General features: G+C 32.5%; 2 protein-coding genes across 4 annotated transcripts; one reads left to right on the top strand and one right to left on the bottom strand.

Annotated features, from left to right (window-relative positions):
- Nucleotides 1-2,246: 2,246 nt before the first annotated feature.
- On the bottom strand, nt 2,247-5,645 carry LOC110622860 (pentatricopeptide repeat-containing protein At1g80270, mitochondrial). The gene is made up of 3 exons (XM_021767545.2): nt 5,483-5,645; nt 4,262-4,832; nt 2,247-3,634 (listed from the first exon to the last, which is right to left on the bottom strand). Exons 1-3 carry the CDS (start codon nt 5,515-5,517, stop codon nt 2,387-2,389), a joined length of 1,854 nt encoding a protein of 617 aa, XP_021623237.1. The 5' UTR covers nt 5,518-5,645; the 3' UTR covers nt 2,247-2,386.
- Nucleotides 5,646-7,495: 1,850 nt separating this feature from the next.
- LOC110622962 (arginine/serine-rich coiled-coil protein 2) lies at nt 7,496-18,108 on the top strand. Of its 3 annotated transcripts, none has more exons than XM_021767731.2 (7): nt 7,496-7,651; nt 8,231-8,375; nt 13,115-13,969; nt 14,053-14,187; nt 16,589-16,680; nt 16,786-16,854; nt 17,009-18,108. In XM_021767731.2, the coding sequence occupies exons 2-7, from the start codon at nt 8,243-8,245 to the stop codon at nt 17,534-17,536; spliced, it is 1,812 nt and encodes a 603-aa protein (XP_021623423.1). In that variant the 5' UTR covers nt 7,496-7,651; nt 8,231-8,242; the 3' UTR covers nt 17,537-18,108. The 3 variants fall into 3 exon arrangements, with proteins under 3 accessions (XP_021623423.1, XP_021623425.1, XP_021623424.1); XM_021767733.2 differs by having other exon boundaries at nt 17,046-17,433; XM_021767732.2 differs by having other exon boundaries at nt 7,520-7,662.
- The last annotated feature ends 9,176 nt before the right edge of the window (nt 18,109-27,284 follow it).

Below are 27,284 nucleotides of genomic sequence, written 5' to 3'. Positions count from 1 at the left end.
ATTGCTTTACTACTTGATAAATGTTGTGACATAACTGATATAGAAACTAAATATAATTTAATTTTCTTCAATTTTAATGTAAACTTATACTATGTTATTGTCAAGCATGCTTTTATTAAATAAGATATTATGACTTGTTTAATATTAAGTGAGCATCACTAAGCAACGCAAATTTAAGACAATTGTTTGCAAAAGGAGATAGTGATATGCTATCCACTAGAGTTACATCAACAAAATTTCTAGGGTTATTGATTTTACAATTATATAAATTTTGAAATAGATGGCAGGTATATATAAATATGTGAACTGTATTAAAAATTTCAGTTTTGATTTTATATGTGTATCGAAACTTACTTTCTTTTATTATAAATGAGTTTGAAACTTGGATTTAATGCAAAGAATGGATCAGTTTAGAAATTTTGTAGTATTTAAACTGACTTACAGATTTGATAATACATTGAGAGTAAAAAATTGAGCTAAGCAAATTAATAATATAAGTAAACATCTTATCGACATAAGAGTTAATTTTCACTCTTTCACCTCTGTTCATCTCTTTGTAGTTGCAACAATGGTGTGGTTCTCTCTCTCAACTCAAGCCTAAAACCATCTCCCTATACATTACCATAGAAAAATGCTTACTAATCCTCCTAAATCCTCTCATCTGATTAATACCATCGCATCAATCACCACCACCACCATCATAGTAGCCTATCAGAAGCGGTGGTCCCCTTTATCATGCGCCACCCAATCCCATAAACCATTAAATGTTACCACACCCATGTAGTAGGCTCCAAGCAGTGTTATTCCACTACGGTACAACATATTGTTGTCCTGTCTCCATTGTATGGTCCATAATCTAATGATTCAATAACCCTCAAGCTTACCAGCACTTAGTCAAGAATTGTGATGTTATTGTCGGAGATGGCGACATGGGCACCCTTCGAGAGGGTTCACGTCGTCTCTGGACTCCCTGAAGTTACCAGCATGGAGTGTCTCGAGATTTGGATGACGAGCGCCATGGCTACATGAGCACCCTCCGAGAGTTTCACATCGTCTCTGGACTTCCCTGCAACTACCAGTGCGGAGCATCTTGATATCCTGGACGTCGAGCGCCACGTTATGAGCTACAGCCTTGTTGGTAAAGGGACAACCAACTGGCGAATTACAACTGTGTCACCACCCTCTACCCTTCTCGAGCAAATAACGACATCATAGTAGGAGTCTTATCTGGTGGATATTTCTCTCGGCAACACTAACAAGGATTCGTGTGTTTGTGGACACCGTCGCTGCAACCTGCAATCATTGACTATGAATAGAGCTACATGTTTCCTTTTATATTTTCATATTGGTGTGCGATGGATGTAGAATTTCATAGTTTTGACTTTAAATACTTGTTCTAGGATGGCTTCATATTGCACGACAGTGAAAATTATGCTATAAATTTAATCCAGGAGATTAAATTCTACATAATGGATGTAGAATTTCCATTAATTATGCTATAAATTAAAAATAATTTTTTTTATTAAATAATTATGAATATAATCCAGGTTATGATGCACAGTCTAGACACTCTAGGTGATCTATCTCAACCTTTAGGAGTCCTCGATAATTGTAATTGACCTTATTTATTTTAGAGCGAAAGGCCAAAGGATAGACGCAGGCTTAGACCCAGCTTTGCCTACATCCCCTTTTTCATTTGAATCTATAGATATGGCTTGAAAGTATTTTTTGTAAAAATCCCCTCATTAGAAAAGCTCGAGCCTCATCTAAAGAAATAATCGGGTCATGCACGGATCACTTTTGAACTGAAACCAGAGCTGAACCGGCTTGGTCAAAGTGCGAGACTAGACCCGAGGAGCCGCTGAGCGGTTACTAATGCGCCTTCCAAACCCAAACTGAATTATTGGGTCGATCTCTGGTATAATCCAATTCGATAATCAATCAACATAATCGACCAGAAATGGTATAATCCAATTCAATCCGAGATTTAAAAGAATAAATAAAAAAAAAAAATTGAATTGCGTTATTTCCAACAGACACAAATCCATATCCTAAAGTCGTTGAGGGGCTGCTTCACTCACGAATCAAAACTATTACTTCCAGCCAAAACAGGTCCATAGTCATGGTAGCTCAGAAAGGATTCAAGGTCAAATATTTTCTTGACAATTTTCTGTTCAGTAGAATAGCAATATTGGAATTTAGTATTTAAAAGGAGCAAAAGAAACAAGCATATGAGCTAAAAGGTATCGAAGAAATGCCAATACAATTTGCTGCAAAAGGTCTATAAAGCACCAAAATGGTTTCACCCCCACTAAAAATGGAAGATAACTGCACATAGATAAGTAGTTGAAATTAATAACTGCAGAATAAGAAACAACCTAGATCTTCAGTCAAGTAAATCCGACACTGGTGTCTTCCTAAATGCATCAACCTGCGCCAGTTGGGCAGCCAAACCCTTGGTTGGGAATAAGTTATCTGCCTTCATCCTCTCCCTCATCCCATAAGCTGGGGCCTTCGCATTTACATAAGCCTGGAGTAGAGTCTGGAATTGCCTAAGTCGAGCCACATATCCTACCTGTTTCATTCTGTGAAACATTTTTTCTGCATTATGTACATCACCCTTTTTCGCATACTGATCCATGATAGCCAAGTAAGAACTAAACATTGGCTTCAACTGGTTCTGCTGAGCAGCCTTTTGCAGTATAGAGTCAGCCTTTTCAACTTCCCCTGCTTGAACATAAAGCTTAACTAGAGCATCCCAAGTCAATGGACCGATGCGGCACCCACTATCCGACATTTGCTTGACCAAATCTTTCCCCTTGCCTAGCATCTTATGGTTTGCATAAACCTTCAAAAGCGCAGCATAGTGTCTTGAAGATAGCTTCTTCCAAGTCGTAAGCATCCTATCAAAAACTGCCTCAGCTTCATCAACTTTCTTCAGCCTTCCCCAAGCTTCAATGGCAGCTATGCACTCCTCTAGCCGGGGACTCGACTCACAGACCTTCCAAATTCTCCCAACTTCATCAGCTTTTCCAAGTGAAGCATACAGGGGAAGCAAAGCCCTACAAGCCCATCGATGCTCTTTTAAGTTTCCTCCTTCCATTTCTTTCAAAATAGCCTCAGCTTTTTCTGTGAGACCACCTGAAGCATAGTGCCTAGCAATAATTGCTTGGGTGTCGACATCAGGTTTAATGCCTTCACCCTTCATGGTTTCTACAATTTGATCCATCCCTGTCAAGTCATTGGATTGGCCCTTGACGTCTATTAAGATTTTGTACGAGAAGAGTGAAGGCTTGACATTTTCTTTCTCCATTAATAACAAAACATCAGCTATCTTCTTCTTGTCAACCCTTTTGTAGAGGAGAAGCAGCTGGTTACACGCAAAAGTTGTGATTGGAAACTGAAGATCCTTTATTTTGTTGAATACTTCCTCTGCTTTCTTCACATTACTTGCAGCAACACAGTTGGCCAACAAAGTTCGGTAGATAACTTCCCCTCTAAGTGATTTTGGGATCTTCTCAATATAGTTCTCTGCCTTGTGGAGGCCACGCACCTTTGCAATCAAATCAACACGAGAAGCATAATCTCTCTCAACAAAGTCCTGTCTGTTATTGGCCTCCAACCACTCTGAGAGCTGCAGAAATAAGACAAGATAAAAAGAAAAATGCTTATAAGTGCAATGCACTCCATTAACACTTGCAATGACCAGAAACTCATGCTATCACTAGCACACTGGTAAATCTTGCATCTTGTCCCAGCATATATTTTGAGAAAACATAGAAGTAATACCAGGCTCATGACTTGCAAGCCTACCCAAATTTCAAATATTCGACAAACTCAGACTTGATCTCTGTTCCATAAAGTACATTAGGAAAAAAAAAATCAATTTCCCACTGCATGTATTTCTTCTTAAAGTTGATATCCAATCAAGATATAAGAAAAAAATCATTGAAATAATATAGGAAATCAGTTTAGATCTAATGTATCAGGCATGAATATCCAGGAAGCAGAAATATGAGACGGATGAATGTGACATCTCATTTTGAATCTTTCATCAAATTATTGAACTGGATCAGTAACAAGTATTAGTAGTATTTTTCAAATGAAACTTGCATAACTGTTGGCACAAATAAAGACACATGAATAGCTAACTAATAATTATGCTAAATAGATATTTGGTTGCATTGAAACCCTCAAACAATTGGTAATAACACCTACATGAGACAGGTTTCAGGGAGTAAAAGAGAATCTAGAGAATCACCTGCAGGGCCCTCCCAAACATTCGGCGTTTACGAAGATCGATCATAACCAGTGAGATCTCTGCCCTACCCAAATCCTTTCCTTCTTCCACCCACTTATCAAGAACCCCATGGATAGACAAACCTGGAGCATTAACAATGGCTCGAAACAGTTCTGAGGCAAGTTTTTTCTTTGATGATGCTTTCTCACCTGTATCTGCTTCAGTATCTAATAATTCCATTGCAGAGTGTTCACCACCATCATCAGAAAGCTCAGGTTCAGAAACTAACTCATCTTCATTCCCATCTACTGCACTGCTCTCTTCATTTGAATCAACACTAGCTGGTGTTTCGAGTTCAGAAAACCCATCCTCCAAGTCTTCTGATTCGCTACTTTCTGCACCTGCTTGTGAAGACATACTTTGGCTTAGAATATAGAACTTTGAAAAATTAGCTTCAGTGTGGTAAAATAGGCATCTGACTGATGGCACTTGAGAAGACTCATAAATGGCAGAATTGGCTTCAAGGTTATTAGAAAATATTTCTGATTTAGCACAACAAACTCGAGAAACTACCACGCTCAATCCTCGGAACCTGAAAATAGAAGAAATATGTTAAAACTATCATTAAAACTCATTAAGAAATCAAAGATAAGCCAACCAAAAAATATGATTTCACAAAGAGGCAAAACAAAGCATGTTTACCAAGGAAGACCTAAATGTATCCATTTCTCATATAGGAACCATTCATAACGAAGTTCCAAACTTCCTACATGTTATCAGAATTCACCATCACATTCCTCAGATATGTTTTTCACATTCAGCTGTGCATCAAAGAGAATTGAGATTTAAACCTTCCCTACTTTTATTGGGTCCCTGCCTGCAAACCAGTCCAACTTTTTTCTTTTTTCTTACTGGAAATCAACACCAAAAAGTTTAAAACAAAAAAAAAAAAAGCTTACAGAAAAAGGACAAGCCAATTACAATAATTTACTGCACTATAACTAATTGTTGCAATCTGCTCTACTTTCTATACATTTTTACTCGTATAATTAAAAAAGCTACCCTGAACATCCCTAATTCAATCCAAGAGTTTCCAGGGAAACATTTCCCTTTACTCTTCAGTTATGGAATCAAGACCAATCAAAGAAAAACCACTACAAATAAGTAAAGAAAAGCATCAGACAGAGTAATACTTGTAGAGAGAGAGAGAGAGAGAGAGAGAGACGAGTACAGGCAACTTACTTGAGAGGATTGGAAGATCGAAGAACAGCCCACATGGTGAATGATGGTTTGGATGAATACCAAGTTGAAAGGAAATGGAAATGAGAACTAAGAAAGTATTGAAGCCTCAGTCCTTAAACCCTCTAAAACCCTTTCTCGTCTGCGTATTTAGGGTTTTGGGCTTTTATGCCAATCCGCTGGTTATAACCTCTAGGGTTGCGTCTGAATGAATAATTCTATTTCCAGAATTGCCCCTTTACGTACACATTTTAATTGGCTTAATGTGAAAAGTTAAATTTAATTATTTTCAAATTTTATCCAAAATAATTCAGAAGTTTCAATTTGAGTTTAATTTGCTTCAAATTTTTTAAAAAAATCAACAAATTATGTTTTTTTATTATGGGATAAATTTAAAATTTAACTAAACTAAGAAATTAAACTTCTTAATTTTTCATTTAAATTAACAATTCAATAAATTTAACATAAAAATTCTGATTTTTAGGTTAAATTAGATGAAATTTCTTGAATAATTTGGGAAATAAATTGAAAATGAATTAAATAAAATATTTTCAAAAAATATATAAATTAAAGTGAACATTTAACCCTTTTTTTCTTCAGCAAATACCTTATTTCATCCTATAGTTTAAATTTGGTAAAATGCTGAAAAAAAATCCAAGTTTTTATATCATTTTCAGTTTAAATTACTTTTTTTTTTAATTTTATCACTTTAAATCATTAAATTTTATTTATATTTATTTTAATAATTAACTCTTTAATAGAAGATTAGGAGTGTAAAAACTTAAATCTAAATCTACAAAGTGAGTTATATATACTTTTTAGTTATTGAATTAAACTAATTTTAATAGTTAATTTAATTTAATGATTTAATTAAAAATATTTCAAATATTTTTTCATTATTAACAATAATCAATTTTTTATCGATTATTCTCAAAATCAAACTAGTATTTTACTTATATATAGATATATAATATACTAAAATAATATACTAATTAAAAATTAATTTTATAATAAATAATAAATCGTATCAATGGATTATACAAACCATGGATGAACAGTGTTGGATTCAAACTGAAAAAATCGATCGAACTGAATTAATTTAAAATTTTAATTTGGTTTTTTATTCATTTCGATTCGATTTGATTTTTAATTTTAGAAATTTTAATTATTTTGATTTGATTCGATTTTGATAAAAAAAAATCAAAAAAAATAAATCGAAATGGAAGAGAAATCTGAATTTAACCTCCCACGGATTAAAGAAATAATATGATTTTTTTAATAATATAGAGAAATTAAATCATATTAATATTAAAATATTTTAATTAAATTTTAAAATACTAAAAATAAAGTGTAAAAAAATAAAAAATTTATTAAAAATCAAAACCAATCAAATCGAATCAGATCGATTTGATTCGATTTAATTTCTGACTAAAATCAATTCGATTTGATTTTCATAAATACTAAAATTTTAATTTTTAATTTATTCGATTCGATTCGATGTTGAATCTAATCGAGCGAATGATGATTCTAATTTGAACTATGCTGAATATTATTTTCTTCGATTAAATATTATAGGAGGCATGATGAATCAAATATTTGAAGGATTTTATTTTTTTATATTTTTATATATTATAAAATAAAATATTTTTTATATTTTTTTATATTTTTAAGAGTATTTTGAGAGATTTCAATATATTAAGACATTTATGCTCTATTGAGAGTAAATATTAACTATTTTAATAGAATAATTTTTTATAAATCATTTAATCGAACTGACTTTAGCTAATATCAGGTTGATTTCCGATTTGGGTCTATTTTTAGGCTTCAAATAAAATTGGATTGTTTTTTTGGGAGAAATTGATTCTTGTCAAAGGATAAAATTGCAAACATTTAAAAGGTGGAACCATTTTTTATTTTGCCAATTAAGCAAAAATAAATATCTATCTTTAAAAATCTAGCTTTCAACAAATGAGATACTAACACGTAATGAGCTCATCTGTACTCAAACGTCCCTGATTACCAGTGGGCTCCTTATTTTGGCAGTCTCATAAAATGCCCAAAAGCTTCATGTAGCAAACACAGAAAGCTCGCAAAGAATCAGAAATTAACTCGATACAAACCCTAATTGCAGTGTATCACCTAGTCGTGTATCGGCTATCAGATCCCGAAAAGGTATCTTACAGGTTCATCTCTCCATCATGCTTTGATTTTTAGCATTTCGCTTATACATTTTATACTTTTTGAGCCCTAGATTCCTTTATCCCCTTTTTTCCTGTTTGGTTGCGGAAAAATTCATTGTCGGGCTTTGCGTTATTTCTTCTTCATGATCATCATCATCGTCGTCGTCATCATCATCTTCTTCTTCTTCTTCCTGAATTAATTTAATTGTTTGGCGTCTGAATAAATCTAAAATGGGTTTTTATTGTTGTTTCAGTTCTTCCACATAAACCTTTACAACTTTCCTTTGCTGTTAATTTTTATTGTTAAAAATATAAATTTTTATTAGTTAAATCTAATTCATCCTCTGAAAACTGTGAATTTATGTTTTATCAGGTTCTTTTTCTTTTGGTCTCTTTTTTAATGTCAATTATTCATGCTTACCATGGAACTACTTTTCAAATGGTCTTGGCTCTCTGACAGCATTTAGGACTAGAAATAAAACGAAGGTTTTTCAGTGGGGGGTTGTTGTTTTAATTTACAGCCTGGGAGGATTATGGTGCTGTTCCTAATACTTAATATTTGCTCTTCCAGGTGCTAGACTTCATGGATTCCAACATGCAGTCTCCAACCCCAGACAATGTTGAGACAAAAGCAGCATTCCGTAAACCTTCAAATCATGTAGGCAATAGGAAGTACCGTCGCAGATCTCCTGTTAATGGGTCATCTTCATCTGAAGGTTAGATGGTTGAATTTGGTTCCTATGTGTTCATGTTGTACAATAGTCCTTGTTGCGCTTATTGCTTGGTTTAGTATGTGGGATACCTGATTTGCTGCGGATTAATGTTTGATTATTTAGCCTTACTAAGAATCTATTCCAATTTAGTTAAAGTATTTGGATCAGTTTTCTCTATTTAGCTGTATTTATGGTTGAATTTCCATTAGTTGTGACAATTTGTTTTTGTTTTTGTACAAATGAATGTGTGCTACTGCTGAAAGTGTTATTGGGAATGTATGTATAATAAAAAATCAAATACAAAGTCATACACCAAAAAATATGTTTACTGGAACTGGGCTAAGGCACTTGGTTCTCAGTTGTAATCCAATGCATGCAGAGTGAATGTAGCTTGGGATAATAGAACCTAATGTTGCCAATGTTTTTTTACTGGAATTGGCCAATGGTTGGCTATATAGAGTCAAGCATTAGCATGGCTGCTGGACGTATTTTTTGGGCCACTGGGGCAGTGGTAGGCTGCTGGGGGCAAGACAGGGTCCAACTGGGGCGTGGCAAGCCGCTGGGAAGAAACAGGTACGGGCCTAGCACTGTAGAAACGAGGTTCATGGCTGCAGTGGAGGCGCGGTGTGAGACAGGCTTGCTGGAGGTTCAGTGCGCATGGCCCAGCATGCAGATGATGTTCATAGGCGCGCAGCGTAGCGTCCAAACGAGGTTAAGTGCGCAGAAAGCAACAAGGCGTGCGTGAAGCTGGGCTGGTGCATTCCCAGGCCCGCCAGACATGCCCAGATGAGGTTCAAACTGGGCAAAAATTTTTAGAACGTCCAAGAATCGCTGGGAGACATCGAAGGCAGCAGAATGGGGCCAGAATAGAGCCAAAAGAGGCTTCTCCAGGAAGCAGCTTGGGGTCCACGAATTCTAGAGATATCTAAGGGATTATTTTATGATAAAGCGTGCCCAAGAAGCTTCCAATTACAGCCACAAGTTGGGGATGTGGCAGCCTATTAATACCCCCATATGAGGTTCATTTGTAGTCTTTTAGACACCAAAATTCTGCTGGGCAATTGTATTAACCTCCATTGTAATTTTCCATTACTTAGTGGTCTCTTAGCCCCAAATACTCTTGCCATCTTGCTTACTTGTTTACTTAGCTTCCTTTGTTTTTTTTTTTTTTTTTTTGTGTGTTTGGCTTCCACAACACCTTGATGTCCCAATTGCCCAAGGTCCTGAGTGTTTTCTGCCGTGTGCTTGAGACAACCCTTTTATTTGTCTTCTGTTGCGTATCTTGAGGGTAAGGCTTACTTAGGTCGACGGATTGAGCTAAGTGCCACACACCTTGAATGGTTTTTGGAGTTATGTGGAGCCCGATTGTTGATTATGTAGTTGTGTGCTTGTTATGAGGTCCCATTGCTATGTCATGCTGATGACGGTATCCATTTGGTTGACTTGTATTTATATGGAGATAGATGGTGCTTAGCCCCAAATACTCTTGCCATCTTGCTTACTTTTTTACTTAGCTTCCTTTGTTTTTTTTTTTTGTTTGTGTGTTTGGCTTCCACAACACCTTGATGTCCCAATTGCCCAAGGTCCTGAGTGTTTTCTGTCGTGTGCTTGAGACAACCCTTTTATTTGTCTTCCGTTGCGTATCTTGAGGGTAAGGCTTACTTAGGTCGACGGATTGAGCTAAGTGCCACACACCTTGAATGGTTTTTGGAGTTATGTGGAGCCCGATTGTTGATTATGTAGTTGTGTGCTTGTTATGAGGTCCAATGTCTATGTCATGCTGATGACGGTATCCATTTGGTTGACTTGTATTTATATGGAGATAGATGGTGTGAATTTTAGCTGATAATAGGAAAATTGGATTTGGCACTTTGTCTAGCAGTAGGGTTGATTTCTCTTCTCTCTCTTTCTTTTTTCTGTTTTTTTTGGGGGGGGTGTTAAACGAATCCATCCAAACTAATATCACGTGTTTATAGAGTAAGGAATCTAATTAGAATCAAATTAAAAATAACAAAGAGAATAACCCTGATATTTGGGTAAATGGATGGACTTCTATTGCTGGAATGGCAGATTCCAATGAATACACCCAAAGAAAGAAAGCAGAGAAATACAAGGAATCCCACCCACAATGAATACACCCAAAGAAAGAAAGCAGAGAAATACAAGGAATCCCACCCACAATGCGGTTGCCATACACTCATTCCTATCCCTAGCTAATAGCTGGATGGCGTATAAGGAAATTCCACAACAACTTCATGCCTCTACCCCTTGTATAACTTCCTTGTTGTCTGTAGCACGTGGCTCTTCTGTAAGAGAATTTGCCCCCAATTATTCCTTCTATTATGGATCCTTCATCCTTCTAGATTAAACTTTCCAGGCATTCCATTGGGCTTTCTCTTGTGGGCTCTGGTCTAATACCTTAGTAGTTGCTGCCTATTTTGTCGGCATTGGGGTTCGTAAAAATGTTTAGAATTTTTATTAGGTTGGTGAGTGTTGTTTGAGTTCTATGCCGGTGCCAGAAAATTGAAGAGTTCTATTATGTGTAAAAAACCAAAACTATTTCATATTTAGACCTTTTTTTGTCTCAAAACCCCATTTCTCCCTCCAGTCGAGCACTCAAGATTTCTCTGAGATCTCCATTCCTCCCTTTAGAGTGAATTCTTCATTTGGCATCATATCTACAACAAGCTGGTTGGTGAGGATACATGATTTCATGTGTGGCCAAAGAGATCAAGATGAATTTTTTATAGCTGTAATATAATATTTCTAGATCAAATCTTCTCTGCAAGTGGTTCAATTGGGTTTTCTTACTTCTATCATTTACTTTGAAAAGCAATGCAAAGATATGACAATGCTCTCAACAGCTCTGAAGCTCAAAGCCCTTGATGTGAAAAGAAGGTAAATTTGGTATGTTGGAGGTTATAGGAAGTAAATATATTAATATAGGAAGTAAATATTGGTAGATGAATCAGTTGCTTAATCTTAGGATTGTATAATCATGGACTTGATTTTCCTTCTTTTTTAGATACCGTCTCTCATGTATAAATAGGTTGTAATATCTATTGTGAAATACAACAAAATATTATCATTTTACATGGTATCAGAGCCACCACCCACCACCCTGGGTCAGACAAATTGTGCGGAGCTAATGGATTTGCGAGGAAAGGGCTACCCGTGTGAGACAAGGTGGAGCAGCCCAAGGTACTAGCGAATCACAATACCCGAGGGTTCGGTCTTGGTTTAGCAATTTTTTCTATTCGTTTGATTCGGGATTGTGTTGGTTTATACTTTTTGGCAGTTTGGTTATTCAGTCTTTTCAGCTCAGTTTGACCAATTGCACATCCCTAGGGGTTTGTGCTAATCTGCTGTTGTCTTGTGTATTTTGGCTGGAGAAGAATGCTTGGGTTTTTGAAGATCAAGGATGTCTTTGTATTTATTGTATGCCAAAATTATTATCTTCATTTCGAGTGTCCTTTAGGGGAATATCTTATTTTCCGTAATGGGTAGAGAACTTACCTTCAATTTTTTAACTTGTCATTTTTGTTACATTTAGGGAAAGAACTTACCTTCTCTTTTTTTTGGACCTTTTTGCCCTTTTTAGCTCATCTTTGATTGTTACATTAGGAAAACATACATTGTTCTTTACATTGTTATCATGTCATTGTCCTTTAATTAACAAATTTCTCTTTTATTTTGTCCTTTACATTTTTATCATTTCTTTGTTTTCCCTCATTAACAAATTTCTCTTCTACAAACAAATAATGATGTTAATATTGGATGGATTGCATAAGCTCAAAAGCGTTAAATGGATAGTGTTTTAATGCAAATAGCAACTAGCAGCAGATATTTGTAACTGAATGTACTGTAGTGTATTAATTTACTATGAATTTACAGCAGTGTTATTAGAATCCTACAATTCGCTATAATTATTCTAGAGTTGGATGTGAATCTATTAAATAGAATGAGAATTGTAGGAATCATAATGAATTGGTAGACTCAAAATATGCAACCTAATACACGATGGAAAAGGACAGCCAACGAAAGATAAAAAGAGGAAATGCAAATCACCCTAATAGAAGAAGGACCTCCTTACATATTTGGTTACTTGAAAAAGAGAACAAGGAAAAAAATTGAGAAGAGCCATCTCTTTGATTTTGTGTACTAAACATCATTTAGAATTGAAATTTACATAATGCATTATTTGCAATTGAATTCTAATATATTTTGATAAAATTAATAGATGTACCTACAACTTGTTATTTTCAATTGGTCTAAAAAGTTTTACCCAATCCTACAGTTCAATTAGATTCTCAACTCAGAAAATAAGGATTTTGATTCTTGGTTTGACAACTATAATTTACAGTTACCATTTTGCGACATGTTATGCAGACAGAATTACACACTTGTTTCACATGTGTTGCTTTATATATATATATATATATATATACACGCGCGCGCGCACACATATGTATATATGTATGTATGTATGCATGTACACCTTACTTGAAGACAACTTTTAAGTTATCTTATCAGTTTGGATTGATTTTGATAGGTTGCATTGATAGTTTGGAAGTACTGATAATTTTCTAAATGATATTTTGTTCATTCATCTCTTAAACATTTAGCTAAGTCTGATATGAAATCCTTTTGGATGCTAATGGTTTATTGCTGCTTAAGTCTGCTTGAAGACATTTCACGTTTTCTCATTGTTTTTTTGGTACTTATTTTGGATGCATTCACAGGGAGTCCTAAGATAGAAAGGGACACTAGTCCATTCTCTTCCAGGGGAGATCCTGGAAAAGTTTCTGAGCGTCAACATACAAGGAAGGATGAGAGAGAAGATAGGGATTCTGGTCGGAGTCAGTATGGCAAAGATTCATATAGGCATTTTGATCGGTATTCCTCTAGGAATTCCCATGGTTATTCTAGGCATGATGAGTACAGCAGACATGAAAAGCTTGCAGATGATGAAGAGCGACATTACCAGACATCATCTCGTTCTGGTCTGGAATCTAGGCGTGCTAGTCACTCTGATCATACCAGAGAAGAAAGTGAACGTGGTAGGTTAAGGGACTATGTGCGCAATGTTGACAAACACTCTCGTGATAGATATGATAATTCAGGGCATAGAAGCAAGGATAAAGAGAGAGACTCCCGAGACCGTCAGAAATTTAGGGATAAAGATGCATCTCCTGACAGAGCTGGTTCTGGTAGGAAACATTCTCTCACAGGCTATGAAGATAAGGATAGGGATCGACAAAGGCGGGGCAGAGATGGTTGGGATGAGAAAAGGGATTATCGTAGGAGTTCTGGGGACTACAGAAATGATCATGCTCCCTACTATGAAGAATCCAGGGCAAACCAAAATGATTCAGGAAGGGGTCATGATGAGCATCTGCATAGGGATTCCTATAAGGATGAGCAAAAGGAAAAGAAGAAATATGATGACTGCGATGCTAACAGGGTCAAGGATAGATATAATAGAGAATCACAGGAGCAGAATGAAGATAAACCAGTTTTTGGGGGTGAAAATCTAGAATCTTTAGCTAAAAAGCCAAAGTTATTTAGCTCTGAAAGGGATCCTAACTATAAGGATGGTAATCATTTGGTTATTCCTATTGGTGTTTTACTAGGATATTTTATTTAGATCGGTTAGTTACAAAGTCATCTACAATTGTAGGCAATGAAAAACAATCTTTGAAGCAAGTGGAGGCTGATACTAAAGTCACTGGAGGACAGGCCCATGTGAATAACTCGGAGGTTGCAAATGACCTAAATGCAGCAAAAGTTGCTGCGATGAAAGCTGCTGAATTAGGTACCTGATTCTGTCTCCATTTGATGCTCATATCGATGCAACCATGCAACTGCCCTAATGTTCTATTTACATGTATCTTTTGCACCATGATGTGAAATAAGGCAATTAAATTGTGTTCTACTTGATAAATTGGGATTTGAAACATATGCATTGCTGTATGGCATATGGAGGCCTATTAGTAGTTTTATATTCTTCTATGATCTAAGAAAGTAGCAATTTATTTTGTCTGGAATTGTATTGGTCTAAAGTTGCTTTTTTTTTTGTGTGTGGTGGGTGGGGTGGGGGTCTCCTTTCAACTAAAGGATTTTTACTGCTATGTACTTTTAGATGGTTAGAAGTTCTGTGCAGGTGAAATATTTATTTTATTGTTTCTGTTAGAAAAAAATAGCTATGAGCTTTTACAGTGTTGTATAACATACATCAAATTGTCAATTACCTCAACTTAGGTAGCTGATTTTCAATTTTAGTACTGATAATCTATGTGCTTGGCATGAGATTTATGCTTTAAAAAGTAGTATTGGATTTTCTCTGTGTAACAGGAACTTGGATTGGTTGTTTACAAATTACATCAGACCCCATTTTTAAAAGTTGGCGACTCAAATCATCCAGGCCAAAACCTAGTATCATATACCTTGGATTTAGTAACATGAAAACACAATCACCCAGTGGTTGCCTCTTAGTAGAGGATGTCAAATGTTCTTGGAATTTGTAAACATGGTGTGGGAAATGATTATGATTTATGATAAGGGGACTGTTGGGATGGGCTTATTCTAAAGCTAATTTGAACATCACTAATTACAAGATACTGATTTTGTGGTGTGGATATGTATGTCGTCATAATAATGCTATATATGAGGGAGATTTAGAAGATACTAAATTCATAAATTCGTGGCCGCAGTCAGGTCACAGGTAATGGACGGAAATAGGCCTGTAACAGCTGTAATGTAATTGTGATAGAAACAGGCGTATAATAGCCGCATTACCACATCAAATAAAGATATCCAATCCTTCATTATTAGACATCTTTAGCAATAATTAATTTATAGCTAAAATAAAATATATATATCATGGATAGTAAAAAATAATTCTTTATACTTCAAATTTGACAAAAAGAACTTGACATTCAATATTATTTTCTTTAACAAATAAGTAAAATAAAGATAAATAATTCAAAATTTATAAGGTATTAAGATATAAATGTATGAATTAGACACATTAAGAGAAAAGAAGTGAGACATTTGTAGAAGATAGTAATGGGGTGATACCATTGCTTAATTTGAGAAAAGTGAGATATAACGGTATAAAACTTCTCAATCTAAGGAAAGGAAATTGAGTTTTGCCTCATATGGCTTTGAAAAGAAAAGGTAATGGGCTGATACCATTACTTAATGGTAAATATCGGCCGTAACAGGAACAAATTTTTTTTTGCCCTTTAAATAACAGGTGTAACGGTAACGGGAGGGCCAGAAACCTATAGATAACGGCCTTTACGCAATGTAACGTACTGCCTTTATTTAAAACCATGATACTAATAGAAAGCTGGAAACCAAGTTTGTCTTTAGCTAATTTTTGTTCTGATTTAGTCTCTTCATAATGATGTAAGATTGAATATAGAATGTTGTAATTACACATCCTGAGAAATGCAGTGTAGTTAAAATTGCCAGGTGCACTAAGTACAGCACAAAAGGGATCCGCTGCTTTTGCCCCCCACCCCCTCTCTCTTTTCCTCATCTGCTGTTTCTTTTTTTGACTTATTTTATGTTACTTCTTTTTAACAGAACTCAATTTCATTCCTGAATCAGTCAAAATAACTTCTTTGCAATATCCTATTAACATTTATCATTCTTTTCAGCTTTCAAATTTGGTTATGAATTTTCCCCTTATCTTTTACACATGTTTCCTACTTTATCTACTGTCAAATATAATTACTAATTATTTATTATTAAGTAATAGTAATTGTAATAGTATTTTTTTTTAATAATATTTTTTAGTGAGTTAATTTTAAAACCTCCTTTTATTTATTTATTTATGGTGCTTTGCACTTCAAGCAGTAAGAAGACATTGTATTGAATGTGCTTTTCGCTTTTGACTGCCTTGGAAATGCAAATATACCAGGGAAGGTTTCATTGGATAAGAGATGATGGAAATTCAACCATGACTTGTCTAATACCAGGATAGAATTTGAACATGTGAACTATGACTAGTGATCCTCTCACCCTGAATATCTTTTGGCATGCATTGTAGTGCAGAGGATGATATTCCTCAAAACCTGTGGGAATAAGTTGATAGTTCTATTTCAAATTGAAGCCCGGAATATTGTTGAAATTATGTGAAATAAATTAGTGATAATCTTAAACATCCTGGAAAATGTTCTTAATTCTAAGTTCTGTGCATAATTCAGTTAACAGGAACCTCGTTGGGGTGGGTTTTATGTCAACTGAACAGAAGAAGAAGCTACTCTGGGGGAACAAAAAGAGCGCAGATTCAGAAGAGGTATTTCTGATAATCTCTTTGTAGTTTAGCCTATAGATCCTTTCTGGTGCCAATATTAGTGTCCTTCTATATAATGATCTTGACTTCCTTTTTCCTGTTTTACAGTCTGGACACCGATGGGACACTGCTCTGTTTGGTGACCGGGAAAGACAAGAAAAGTTCAACAAACTCATGGTAAATCTTGTTTCCTTTAACCTCAGTTCTTTCTCCGTTGTCATTAGTTCAGTTGTCGAATTACTTGAGAATGAAAAATGAAGGAGAAGCCATTGTTGCATGATTATGCATGAACTATTCTCTCAGTTAAGTTCACCTACTAACACAGTTTTAGAGTCTGAGGTTGCCTTGGTACCTATGGCCAATTGTAGGGAGTGAAGGGCGAAGGGAAGGTAGAGCAAACCATCAACGAAGATGGCAATGGTCGTCTAGAGGCAGAGAAGCAGAAGGAAGTACAGATGGATTTAGAGAAGCAATACACTGCTGGTCTTCGACGAAGAGATGGTCGTACTGTTGGATTGGGTCTCTGAGCAATTATGTAAGATCATTTTGTACTCTTACAACAAAGCTTTCTGACTTTTTGTCGTACTCTTTTTCTAGACTCATGGTTTTGTGCTTTTGTAATGTTGGAGAGAACATGCAATCTATTTCTGGACATACCGTACTTCTGCTAAATGGTTTGTTTGTTGTAGCTGAAGTTGTCCGATGTGCATGTGAAATATTTCTAATGATTAGTGATGCTCATTGTTGCTTTGACCATAGGTGGTTATCACATATAATGTGTGCTTTAGTTGGTCATAGACTTTGGTCTAGGCAAGATTTTAAAGCAACCAATCTGAAATTGCTGGTATCCAATGATTGAATTGATGGATTTTGGTAGTATGTCATTAGTTTTGAAATATATTTAAGTTTAGAAAATAACAATCATGTTGGGTTCAGGATTTATTTGCTGGGTACTTGTTATCGAACTTGTTTATATATGTGCATATATATATATATATTTATATATATATATATTTATATATATAAATCAATACAATTTAAATACTTTGTAGAAATATTAAAATTTTGAAATATCAATTATCATTAAGAAGCATATTTTGTGTTTATTAATTAAAATATTTAAGCTAAAGTGAGGATATTTTTGGGTAACTAATTGGGTCTAGAACACGTTCGGGTAATTTAGAATTATTATAGTTAGGTTTAGGACGAGTTCAAGTATTAAAAATATTTAGGTTTGCATATGATGATTTTCTGTCAGTTCTATATTTGTTGCTACTCCGTGGGCTAGGTTTGGCTGATTGTTTTTATGGGTGAGCCGTTTAATTTGGGGTTTTTTTATTATTTTTTTTTTCAGTTAAAATTGTATAAACCAGAGAAAATTAATAAATTACTAATCCCAATCCTTCCTTTGAGACTCTGGGGCTCATATATCCTACAGCCCGTTTAAGCCTCCATGCTCCTAAGTAAATCCATTCCAAACTACCTATGCCTAATCTCCATTTCTTCTTTCATTACGTTCTTTCATTTTCCTGCCTTCACCTAACCTTCATTGTTTGCTCGGTTCTAGCCCTTAGCCCTTGCCTTTGATGCTTCAATTACGATGCTTGTCATGCCTTCGCCCTTATTCTCCTCAATTGAAAGCCATGATGAAGTGTTTGGCCTTTTGGCCTTCACTTGACGTCGTCTCAATAAAGCTATTCTCGATAGTATTTAGGGTTAGGAGCGAGTATTTAGTCGGTTTAGTTTAAAATCGTAAATCGAATGTATTACAATTATGAAAACCAAACTGAATTAAATTAAATTGTTACTCGGGATGAAGATGCAATGGGTGAAAATGAGAGTGACGGCAAGAGGGAGAGTGAAGGTGAGAAGCAATGGTGAGAGGGAGATTGAAATTTGAAGGCAAGAGGGAGAGTGAAGGTGAGAAGCAATGGTGAGAGGGAGATTGAAATTTGAAGGTGAGAGAGCGAGAATGAGAGTGAAAACGACAACAACGAAAGAAGGTGGAGGAAAGCAAGGATTTTTTAGTTTATGCTATGAATTTATAGTACCTTGTTGAATGGCTTAAATGCTTTCAATTAGAATGGACGGTTAGAATATTTTGTTATTAAGTTATAAAAAAAATTATAATATGCAAGTTTGAAACTTAGACCTTTCAAAGTCTAAAATAAATTGCCTATGCTAGGCAAGCATTAATAATTTATTTAATGATTATTAAATATATCGGTTCAATTTGGTTAATTCGAGTTGATTGAATTGATTAAATTAATTTTTTTAAAAATTAAAATTGAATCGATTAAATTAATTTTTAAAAAAATTAGAATCGAATCGAAATTTTTAATAAATCAAATTAAAATTTTAATTCGGTTTGTTTTTCGATTTGATCCACGCAGCGCAATACTAGATAACTAGTATTGTTAAAAGTGACACGTGCGGCAAGGCGCCTCTGCCCTAACGGATGCCCTAACTAGTATTTATAGTGTTAGGGGCATAGAATGAACATCATGGTCTTTCCCTTACACAATGTCAGGGACGTAGAATGAACAACTCTTGTCTTTTCATATCCATCATAACATATCATAACACGCACGCTCGAGGGCTAGTGGGTCATCCAACATCTATCCACCTCAACAATTACTTATACAATATATCATATTCATGAACTCTAATGCAAAACAACTTAATCATATATACATGGCATTTGTGGTGCATGAGCATGCTTAAAATGTTTGATTTCTTTAAAATAATAATTTAGTGTAGTTCTACTCACATCTGGCTAATGCAAGCCTAGCTCTGAAGTAGTTATCTCACTATTGGTCTCTAGGTCTCTCAAATTTAATCATACACAAATGGACTTTAATGAGAGACCAAACAGAACTTTTATAACACTTGACACTACCCCAAGAAACCCTTGAAAACATATAAGAAAACATATGAAAAACGGACTGAACACGGCTAGACAAGGGAGTTTTGGCAGTAGGTTTGACGGTTTAAAGTCCCCTTACAGATTCGTAGGTTAGACATTCAGAGGCAGGATAAGCGGCCAAAAGGCAACCTTCACAGGTAGGTTCGACGACTGAACTTGGTTTCGATGGCCGAACCTGGCTTTAGTGGTAGAACTTGGGTACTTCTGAATACGAAGCCAGATTCTGCCTCAACCAACAGCCATCAAAACGTGATTAAACCCACATGCAACCGCTCAAAGCATACATATACAAGTCAACACACTAAGAACCACTTAAAACTAATCTAAACTTAAACATGCATTCAACAAAACCATCAAATCAAGAAAACTCATCCCACACTCAAGCTTTTTCTTTAAACTCAATTCTCAACACTTAAAACAATTTATGAACTTCTCAAAACCGAAAGGAAAATAAAGATCCAATTCACTTCTTCAGAGAAGGTACAACACAATAAGAAGAAAGTTGTGGAGGAGAAAGAGACAAGCTCGAAGGGTTTGATGGCCAAAAACCTCGAAAATTCAACTTGATTCTTCAAAACAAAGGTAAAACTCATGAATTTCTAATAGATTTATAAAAAAACTCAAAGCGAAAATCATCAAGAGATTTTAGGCTCACCTCTGCTTGAAAAGAGAGAGAGAAAAACTCCTCTCAAAATTGAGTTGGGACCTTTTATAGTTGGTCTGTCAGCTTGTATTCGACGGCCGAATCTTGATAATTTGAAAAGATCTCCTTTTTTAACACATTAAATGATTAAAATTCATATTATAAAAACTCATTTTACTACTCAAAAGTTTTTGGTTCTGAGATTTCGGATTCCAATGAGAATTTCGTCAGAAAATTAGGATTTCAACACTGGTGTTTAGCAAGGTATTTAATGGAATTAGCTACCTTTTAACTACCATTTTGAAATATTGATCATTAAGTTACCGATTTTGAAATATTGATCATTAAGTTACCGGTCATTTATCAATAAAACGTGATAATTATTTTTTACTTTTCTTGATTATTTTAATTTATAAATTTTTTAAATTATAATTTCTAAAATTTTCAATAAAAATATAAATAAAATTGTTTAATTTAGTTTGATCCATTGCAATAGTTAAAGATATATAATTTCGGGTAATTCAAATTTGATTCTATCATTCCCCAATTACTTAAGAAGAAAAAAAAAATTGTTATTGGAGAGTTGGTCAAACAAAAAATGAAATTAACTTTTTTTTAATTCAAAAAATCAAACTGATCTTGATGTGCAAATCTTGTGATTCACTAAGAAACCACAAAAAGAAGTAAAGCAGCTATGTACAAGTATCAGAAACCCACCACTATATGGTATGGAATAAGTGTGATGTCAACATTATTGAATGGAATCCACAAACAAGAAAAAAGGAAGGGCCATAAATCAAGTGTTTCTTCTGAAGACAGTTAAGTGGAGCTTTAGCATCAATCAATCACATTTAAATAAGTAACCTTTATTAAATAAATAATATGGATATATGCAGATGGAAAGAGGTTTGCATTTTAGGATCATGTGGGGCCTACATCTTTTTTCTTTTTTCTTTTTTTTTTCTTTATTATCATGATATGTGCTATGCTGGGGAGCATAGATTTAATTCCTATATATTTTAAAATTTTAATTTATTTTTTAATTCAAAATCTTATTATTTTTAGAATTATTTAATTCTAGTATTATTAAATTAAAGCTTATAAATATTTTTTTTTCAATAAAATCATTTTATTGCTAAGAACAAAAGAATCATAATTTCTACAACAAGGCAACCACATCAACCCAGGCATAGCACTCAAAAAGAAGCAAAAACCAGCAGAAAGTCTGGTTTAAACCGGCTATTCCAATCCACTCTACTATTTACATTTACAATTCCCTTATTCATTAGCTTCAGTTTGATATTTATACTAACACTTTGCATGATTTTTATTGGGTCTGCTCCAGCTTTATTAAAGATTAGGGTATTTCTTTCTCTCTAGAGAAAGTAAACATTTGCTACAAATGCAAGTATCTACACCATTGCAAGCATAGACTGCCAAGTAGCTTTCCAATAGTAGCACAATTCCAAAGGAATCCCCCTCTTTTTGGTTTGCATATTTTATCCCTAGCAACTGGTATCTATTCTCTCTCTCTCTCCCATACTCCTCTCCATTAGAAAATTTATACAACTTCTATCAGTTTCTTTAACTATTGACATATAGGATAATATATATATTGAACATATATTTTAATTAAATATTTAATCAAATAAGATTCGAATATTATTTATTTTAGACCATTTTTATGAATTTTATATAGTAATGAAAGAATAGTAAACATAAGTCAAAATTAAAGAGAAAAGAAATTGATTATATATGTTGGCTGAACAAACTTGGCTAAAAACTTGCTCAAGGCTCTAGATAAGTCTCCAAACAGCAGCAGAGATGCAATTGACATGATGAATTCGAAATTTCTCATTAAAAGGCGTTTATTTCAACCTCAAATCATGGGATTCTTGTTTAGCAAGCTTAGAAAACCTTCTCTCATTAGGAAATGAATCAATACTCTATTTTACTTAAGAAACTTGTATTTTTTCTCTTTAAGAAGAAAATTTTGTTAGTAATATGCCCTATAACCAATCTGTTGGTTGTAATTAAATATTATTTTTCATGTATTTTAAGTATTTAAATACAAAGGTTGTTATTTATCTTTAATATTAATTTAATTAAATTTTAAATAAAAATAAAGTCCATGAAACTATAGTAAAGGAGACTATAATGTGGTTATAATTGTGAGATTCTTATTGCATTTAAGTAATATCTCCAAATGTTCCTAATCGATATCCTTATCATTATTGGACATTGATTAGAACTGTTGAGACTTATACATATTATATCATTTTCTTTCAGAGAAAACAACTGATTTCATAAATTGAGATATTTAGAATTAATATGTAGATATTTATTTTATAAATAAGTGCAATAAACTAATCAGTCTGAGAAATTCATATGGAAAATAACATGTGCCTACGGATTACTCAAGTGATGGTTGTTAAAGTTATCCTTTGACTTAAAATCAATAAATAATCTTATATAGAGACTTTTTATATTTTGTTTCATCTTACACGTTATTTAGGTCATGAGTAACAAATTAATAAAGATGAATTTGATATATTAGGAACTGTATGACGGTATTTATGTGATTGAGATAAGATTTATCACTCTATATTAAATTAGAGAATGTCGAATTTGAAGATAGTTTACAAGAAATGTCCCCTCCTTAAAATGCAAGGTTTGAATATTATTTGCTCTTGAACCTTAAAAAATAACACTTTGACTATTAGAATAATTTAATAGCAGCTTTGAAACCTACTTAAAATACCTCAGTTCCACCTTCAAACCTTTTACAAAATCAATATCGATGGCTAAAAATTCCTTGATAACATCAATTACATATCTACCAATAACATTCCATGCTTTCTTGAAGAAGAAACCAGTAAACTCATCCATCCTAAGGCTTTATCACAACTAATATACAAATTCAAGTATTTGGCTTTGAGTATGAACAAATTGTATTAAATATCCACATAAAAATTTCTTACACGTACTAGATGTATATACATCTACTCAATAGAATATTATTAATTTAAATTTGAACGTAAAATACATTATGATTTTGCTTGGTATATTATTTTATTATTGGCCGAGTGTATAGCCTAGGTACATGCAATCAGTATCTACATTATTTCATATTCTTTTTATTAAGCTAGCTTGTAGAGTGAATTAAACCTCACCCATTTTCTTAAAATGATTAAGTACTTGGTGTTAGTTATGAGAGAAGCGCGTTAAATATACATATTATTAAGATAGAGATAACAGGCCTCTTATAAAATCTAAAATACTCCTTATTTGGAATGATTTTATGTCGGCTTGTTTAGAATGATTCATTTTACAAGAAAATAATTTAAATAAATTTAAAAAAAATACATGATTTCTTTTTTTTTAAATAATTTATTTTTCAAAATCCTTTCATTTCAAATAAAAAAATCAATTAAATTCAATTATTACGAAAATTTTCATTCCAAATAGACGAATTATGTTGTTGAAAAATAAATCATATGAATGAAACTATTGTAAATGAAATAGTAATTATTTTGCAGGAACCTCACGATAACTTAGAGAGAAAGAGGGTTTTGTCAAAGGAATTTGGTATGGGTGACGGATAGAGAGGAGGCTTAGGCCTCAACGCTTCCTCTTCAATTGGTGGCGTATAGCTTTGCTATGTTTGTAGATATAGTTTCTACGATACATTGAGCTCTCTATTGGATATGTTTTTCAAGTGTTTGTATAGGTGATTAGGGCTATGCATGGTTCTTAGGGGTCTCGAAACAAATCGAAGAATTGTATAGAACCAAACTGAATCGGAATAAAAAAATAATTGATGGTATAAGAACTGAACCGTATCAAATCGAATTTATTTAGATATTTGATTATGATTCTTTATCAAGAACCATATCGAAATCGAACCAGAACTATACTAAAAAATCAATTTATATATATATATTTAAATAATTTATAGTGATATTATAATTCTAATATATAATTTCAATAATATATTTATATATCATGTAATTTCAATAAAATTACACACATACAATTACAATATTATTTAATTATTAAATATCTCTTATCATTTTATTTATCCAATTTAGTTAGTTTATTATAATTTGTTCTATTAAATAGATTATATATATATATATATATATATATATAATATACACTAATAGAATTATACTATTAGAATATAAATTATTAAAATAATTATAAATATAAGTATGCACTTATAATAATAATTATTATTATCTATATATATAATAACGATATAAAATTATTATACCTTTTACTCATTAATCATTTATTAAATATTTATAATAGTATAATTTAACTAATTTAATTAGTTAATTAAAGTTTATCCTATCTAAATAGATTATATATATACACTATCTCAATATTAATAAACTTATACTAATAAAATATAAATTACTAAAATAATTATATATTAATATATATATAGGTATATGTACTTAGAATTGTTATTAGTAGCTATATATATATATATATAATTATTATGGTTTTTAGTCACTAATTAATTATTAAATATTTATAAGAGTATAATTTAACTAATTTAATTTATTATTTATATTTCAGTCTATTTAAATAGATTATATTATATATTATCTCCGTATGAATAAAATTTATACTAATAGAATATAAATTATTAAAATCAATCACATGTATATGTACATTATTACTCCTATATATATATATATAATCATTAATTAGATTATATATATTAATAAAATATAATTTGATAAAATTAGAAATAAATTAAATTAAAATAATTGTGACTATTTTAAAAAATAATATTAAGTTAAACTATGTAATTTTAGATACTACATAATTTTAGATAAAATTAAATAATTTTGTTATAAAAAATAAAAGAAACTAAACAAATTTACAAGATATCAAATGAATGATAAAAACTTGTCTAGTTTAAGTTTATTTCTTGTAGAAATATTGCAGCAAAGTTTTTGAAAGCTATATTGAGAGTTTTCTTTTACCTTTTCCTCGTTCTTTAAGAGTTTAAAAATTGTAATTGGAAGATTATATTATATTTAGTTATTTAGTATTTTGATATATTTTAATATGATATTGTGGTTATTTGATATTATTTTAAAGTTTAAATGTGAGAATTTGTTAATTTGATATAAATAATATTATTATTAAGTTAGAAGTGTTTAATTATTTTGTTCAAATTTAAATTTTATTATAGGAATTGAGAACTGTATCAGAACAGAAACCGAAACAAAAAATACTAAAACTGAACTGGAATCGAAAACACATAGATCTATATTGAAACTATATTAAATTTTGATTTTGATTTCAAAAAATTCAAAAAACTGACTTTTAATTTCTATTTCGATTCCTACAACGAACTGTCCGAAACCAAAACCGCACATCTCTACAGATGGCAATGTCTTTGATTATCTAGCTTGGATAGATGTTAGTTGGTAATGGTTGTGAACCAATGGAATAGAAACTGGAGGTTTGTCTCATAATGGCCCCTGCATGACTATCAAAGAATGAAATTATGATGGCTATGGTTTCTCCTCTGGTCACCAAAGGTAGAGTAGTTTTTTCCTCTACCTCTGTAATTGTTCTTAGTCTTCTCGCATTAAAGGTAGAGCTTTGGGCATATTTGTTTGTGCTTTGGTGTCTTGGACTGAATTTCTTACTATGAAAGGAGCTCTATGCTTGATTAGGCTTCTTTCTCTAGCTTCCCCAATGGCCAATGGTGCTGGTGGAGTAGAAAAGTTGTTTCTTGAAACCTGTGGAATGGTTGTTGGGCTTTTTGAACTTCTGTGCTAATTGGACTAGATATTTTCTTTTATCTCCTCTTATCGTGAGTCTTGTAAATTTTCTTCAATTTAGGCTTTAATGCAAGTCACATTGCATGCAACAAAAAATAGTAATTATTTTAATATTTATAGGGTTTAAGCAACGGTATCTTTACAGTGATTATAAAATCAATAATTTAACAGCAGTTTAAAATTATTATAAAGAATTTTTTTTTTAATATGTAAAATCATTTAGTCGTATTTTTTGTCAGTTATGAAAAAATAATTAAATCACTATTTTATATTTAGTAGTGAAAGCAAATATAATAATTATTTGCTATTAATCTATAATTTGGGTTAAAATATATATATTTTGTAGCAGTGTATCGATATATTCCTTTTGTTTTTTTTAAAAAGGAAAAAGGATAAACACTTATTTTATGGATTAGGTTCCTAACATGAAAGATATGGTGGAGAATGTCGACATTAATTCTCTTTTGTACCGTATCAATAGTTTGCTTGACAAACATATAAGAAGTACTAGAATATTTGTTTAGCATTAATATTATTTGAAAAAAAATAATAAATATATTAATTTGAGAGTATTAAAATAACTTTAATTGATATATTTTAATTATACAAATAAATTTGATGCATTTTAATGATAAATATATTAAAATAATAAAATAATTTTTAATTATTTATTTTAATATTTAAAATATATTTTTTTTTTAAAAAAAAAAGAGCAAATTTTGACTCTGCCAAATAATGCTTTAAGGTGAACAAAAATTTCAAATAGCTTCATTACAAGCTAACTATGGAAGGTTTGCCACAACCTCACTATCAACTTTAACTTATTCCCTTTATCAATAACACAATGCAAGTTTAAATATAGAGTAAGGGAATAAGTATCTTATAATTGAAGAAATATATTTGTAATTTTAATAATTATTTTATTTTAGGTAAATTATAATCTTTTTTTTATTTAATAAAACCCATAAAATAAATAATTATATTAATCAAATGAGTGTATATATATACACACCGAAAATTGTAGAGTAACTAAGTTGATAAAGATGAGAGATAGAGTTAAGAGATGGACTTTATCTAATCTATAATTAGATACTTATGATAAATCTTATTACCTCCTTTCAATCCAAACTTGGATTGGATTGGATTGTTAATAAATCTACAGAAGCAATGTCAATCTCTTATAACAAACTTTGTCAAAATATTTGCAATTTATTCCTTTGAGAAAATA

This window comes from Manihot esculenta, chromosome 9 (assembly GCF_001659605.2).
Source record: "Manihot esculenta cultivar AM560-2 chromosome 9, M.esculenta_v8, whole genome shotgun sequence".
In the NCBI taxonomy this organism is placed as follows: Eukaryota; Viridiplantae; Streptophyta; class Magnoliopsida; order Malpighiales; family Euphorbiaceae; genus Manihot; species Manihot esculenta.
Note: the sequence above shows the minus strand (reverse complement) of the source record. Positions and strands in the feature narration are given on the sequence as shown.